Source organism: Cicer arietinum, chromosome 4 (assembly GCF_000331145.2).
Source record: "Cicer arietinum cultivar CDC Frontier isolate Library 1 chromosome 4, Cicar.CDCFrontier_v2.0, whole genome shotgun sequence".
NCBI classification, from domain to species: Eukaryota; Viridiplantae; Streptophyta; class Magnoliopsida; order Fabales; family Fabaceae; genus Cicer; species Cicer arietinum.
This window is the reverse complement of record NC_021163.2, coordinates 11,930,356-11,935,043: the sequence shown is the minus strand read 5'-3', so window position 1 is coordinate 11,935,043 and position 4,688 is coordinate 11,930,356. Positions and strand designations below refer to the sequence as shown.

General features: G+C 27.6%; 1 protein-coding gene across 1 annotated transcript; it reads right to left on the bottom strand.

Moving 5' to 3' along the window:
- Positions 1-753: 753 nt before the first annotated feature.
- Positions 754-3,215, bottom strand: LOC101511972 (beta-carotene hydroxylase 2, chloroplastic). Its single transcript, XM_004496469.4, has 7 exons — positions 2,714-3,215; positions 2,497-2,556; positions 2,324-2,395; positions 2,019-2,153; positions 1,755-1,880; positions 1,398-1,454; positions 754-1,025 (listed from the first exon to the last, which is right to left on the bottom strand). The coding sequence occupies exons 1-7, from the start codon at positions 3,107-3,109 to the stop codon at positions 945-947; spliced, it is 927 nt and encodes a 308-aa protein (XP_004496526.1). The 5' UTR covers positions 3,110-3,215; the 3' UTR covers positions 754-944.
- Between the last annotated feature and the right edge of the window lie 1,473 nt (positions 3,216-4,688).

The window sequence follows — 4,688 nt, the reverse complement described above, 5'->3', positions numbered from 1 at the left end:
TATAGATCAATCGATCAACTACAAGTGTCTTATGGATTAAATGGAATAAGGATTTAAGTGAAATAGGAGTTTATTTTTATTAAAGTTAAACTTAAAAATATTATTTTTTAATTTAAAAAACAATTTTTTTTTACAAAAATAAATGGAATAAGGATTTAAGTGAAATAGGAGTTTATTTTTGTTAAAGTTAAACTTAAAAATATTATTTTTTAATTTAAAAAACATTTTTTTTACAAAAATAAAAATCATAGAATTTAGAAAACTCTTAAAATATTTTTTAATTTATTTTAATACAATTTATTATTTGAAATCTACGCTAAATAAAAACTAAAAAAATAATTTACTTCCATAACCACTGTTTTGTAAGTAAACACCATAAAATTGTATTCCATAATGGATGTTGAAGCTTTCATCATTATAAATGTCCTAGTAATTATAAATTTAAAATTTTATATTTTACAATGTCAACAATGTTATCTTTTTTATACAAAAATTTATAAAATTAATCAAAATCTCAAAACAAAACTCATAATATTCAAATATATTTATATTTTTATCTCCGTAAACATCAAATTTATCAAATAAATGATTAAAAATATGAGTTTGTTTGAATATTTAAGCTGTAAATTTGATAAAATTTAAATTATATTAATATCATAATTAATTTTATGAATTTTGAGATAATTTTAAGATATAAAAGATTAAATTGAGTTTTGAAATTGTTACTTAAAATTAAATAAAAAAAATAAAAGAGAAGGTATAACACGTTCTGTCTATTTATTTATTTGTATTTTTAACTTGTTTTTATGTTGTAATGTAATATAAAATTATCATGCTATATTATTCACTAAAACTGTATAAATACACATTCACTCATTAATCAAATTGATCTCTACACTTATAAATCTTGCAAACAGCTCTAGTAGTAGCTGCTTTGTCATGACTCATGAGCCATTAGTATATGATCTTGTTCTCCTTTTTATCTCTTTCTCTAGCTCTTCTAGCCCTCCCATTTCTTCAATTTCCTGCGCCATATTTTGTCACACAATCCGTTACTACTTACTAGCAACCACAAAAGCATCCAAATTTGCCAACAAACACAAATTAATGTTTTTGTATATTTCTTTCCAGAAAGAATGATCATTTAATACAATAGAAAAATAAAATATAAAAATTTATAATTATTGTTTCTTACCAAAAAATATTTTGATTCCTTAATCAATGTACTACAAGAGTGTGAGTTTCGAGTTTAGTTCATTAGAAAAAAACAACATATTAGTTACCATTTTTTTCTTAATATCTAATATAAACCATGAAAAAAATGAATAAAAAATAAACTTAGCATCTAAAATAATATTTCCTCAACTTAAGGAAAAACGAATATGAATGTGACTGACCTTTGGTCCCAAAAAGAGCCCGTATGGCACCCCATTGAATTTGTCCGAATGGTGGAGCTGCAAAATACAAACAAAATTAAAGACACCAAATTATACCTTATTTCTAGAAACACACACCTAATGTTTTAAAAATTCAATAATTCAACCGATTTGATCTATCTACAGCTCGATTATTTAAATGCTTAGATCTTAATTTCGTCTTAATTCAAGTTATTTAAAACATATCACACACTACACCAGTTCTATTTTCCATTGACTTTGCTAAAGAAAATGTTAAAATATACTGCTGGTATTATTGGACACACAGCACAAGTAATGCTTAATGTTAAGATAATAATGAATGAATTAATTAATTACTTGGTGAGCCGAAGCAACTCTTCTGAAGTAAGGCACGTTAGCAATGGGACCCACAGGGAATCTCTTATGAACCAATCCATCATGGACAAACATGTATGCAATCCCAAACACCGTAATTCCAAGACCCTGCTCGAAGGTGAGGATATCATTTCATTATCGTAAAATCACTATCATTAATTAAATAAATTGCATTAAACAGATCTCAATAAAACCGTTAATTAAGGGATTAGTAATAAAAAAGTATATTATGAAAGATACACTTACTGCACCAAAACAGAGTCCAGGAACCAATCCCTTGTTAAAAAAACCGTATGAGAGAAGAGCAATTGCAGGGACAGCATTAATTATTGCAAAAATATCATTAAGCTCGAATGGACCTTCTCTTGGTCGATGATGTGACTGTTACAATACAATTTCATCTTTTAATTAAATTAAATAGTACTAAATACTAATTGATTGATATCATATAAATTAGATAGAATGTACCACAAAATAAATAGATCAAAAATAGGAGGAAAAAAAAATTAAAAATTGATTGAAACATGGCATGTGAAGAATTGGAAAGAAACCTCATGCATGTGCCACAAGGAAGCATGCCATAGAGCCTTGTGAGCCCATCTTGCCCAAAACTCCATACCCACCTGAAAATAAAACATACCCAATTGAATTTAATACCCAAATATCCCAAATTCTATTTTCAATTGCTTTCCAATGCTGAATTTGAAAAAGGGTCGTGACTTACCGCAGCACCTACAGAAAGGGCAAATGTGCCAAACATTTCATACCAAGGAACTTCTCCACCCTATAATATAACAACTTAAAATTATTCAGAATCCAATGTCAATTAAGAAATTATTAGTGAATCTCCCAATAGTAGTTTTTGCTAAAATTGTAGGTGCAGACACGCCGTGATTCTGACAAACTCGATGTGAATCAAAAGATGAGGTATAAATATGTACCTCCATTTGCCATGAGAATCTGTAATAAACAGCGAAGATAGCCATAGAGGTGACACCAAAGCTAGACATGATAGCGGCAATTAGGTAAGTGAACCTCTCGGAGTTCTTTCTGGCCAATTTATTTGAAAGTAAAAGTTGAATTTGAGAATTGGATTTATTAATGGGAGGTTCTACTAATTCTTCTTCATCTGTGTTGATTTGTTTTGGATCCTCCATGAGAACACAGACGGTGAAGCTTGTTCTTCTTGAGGTTCTAAGAATTGAGGTGTGATTGAAAGTTGTTAAGGAGGTGAAGAATAGTGTTGGGGCTGTTGTTTTAGAGGAAGAGCTGGTTGAGGGTTGGAGCAGATTGCTGCAGGGATTTAAGGTTGTGGCGGTGGAAAGTCGTGCCGCCATGAGAGAGAGAGAGAGAGAGAGAGAGACGCCAATGGGTGGAATGAATGAAGGGATATAAAGCGCAAATTTGTGGTGTGGTTGAGTGTGTAACAACAATAACAGTCAAATAACATGGTGTGGTGGTCGGTTTAGTATTACATAAACTAAAACAAATACAAATTTAAAAAATAATTTTAAAAATTAAAATTAATGTTTTTATACGATTTATTATGATTTCATTATTACACAAATATAAATTATTCAACATCATTGAATCATACGACATATTATTTAATATGTCATATCATTATCTTTTTTAATTATAAAGTTTGAAAAGGTATTGAAATTGTTAGATTTTTAAAAAGAAGTCTAATTTTAAGAATTGATAAATATATAGCGATCAAAATTAAAATTAAGTATAGTACATTAGAGTCATTTGTTTCATTTTTTATTAATCAAATATAAATTAAACTAACACGTATTTTACGAATTTAATATAAATAAATATCAATATATATTTTTAACAATCTTGCTTTTATTGAATGAGATCTTAATAGATTAAATTTTAGAAAGATATGTAATATATGATCAAGAATTATTTTAGCAAACATTTGAATTCACGTACTTTAAAGTAATTCCTTCTTGATTGAATTTTGTTAACAATTTGAACTTAATCATTTGATTAATACTGATAATTTCTTTCATATTTTATGATAATATCTCTAAAATATCTATTATTTAATTTAATTTTTTTATTTTATTTTTAATGATTCTATTTATTAGTAAAAGAGGATAGTTTAGACAATAAAAAAATAATTTGTTATTAGCATTACGTGGATTAAATATGACCAGCTAACTTTTTTAATATATGTAGTACGATATACAAGACTCAGTCGATTCTTCGAATTCGTCTTGATTTATAAAGAATGAATCGAGTCTGATTTAATTAAAAAATAAAAAATAAATAAAGAAAATGAAAAATAAGTATAACTAAAAAAAAATTATATAGACAGCTATGCGCGTGCCCCCCTCCTTCCTAATTTCAGCATTAATGTTTTTTATTTGCTTTCTAGAGCCATAATCTTTATTAAATTTACAACCCATAAAAAAGTAAAAGTTTAATCTTCATTTACCACTCTATAATTTTTACAAAACAATTAAAAAATATTAAATTTAATATTATGGATATAGATTCATCGGACATTGACCTTATAAATAGAAGACAAAAAAATCAAACAAATGTGGATTTTCTTTTTTTGAAAAAAAGAGAAACAGAAAAAAATGAAAATGTAGAAAGTGAAATATAAAAAATTGTTTTTCTTCACAAACCACTAAACACACTTCAAACTCAAAAATAATAGCAAGTTACATCACATCAATCTTTCAATCCCGAAAAGAATTTTATTGCATCGTCAAAACAAAAAAGAAAAAAGTATTTGAGAGAGGAAAAGAACCGTAGAAGAACAAGAGGAAATGATGAAAGAACCAACTACCGTAGAACCCGCCTGCGCACCTGCGTCAGCCACCGCGAGCACTGGAAAAATCACTGCATTGCCATCATCGCAACCTTTCATTCTTCATGCACCAAATCTTCACCTCA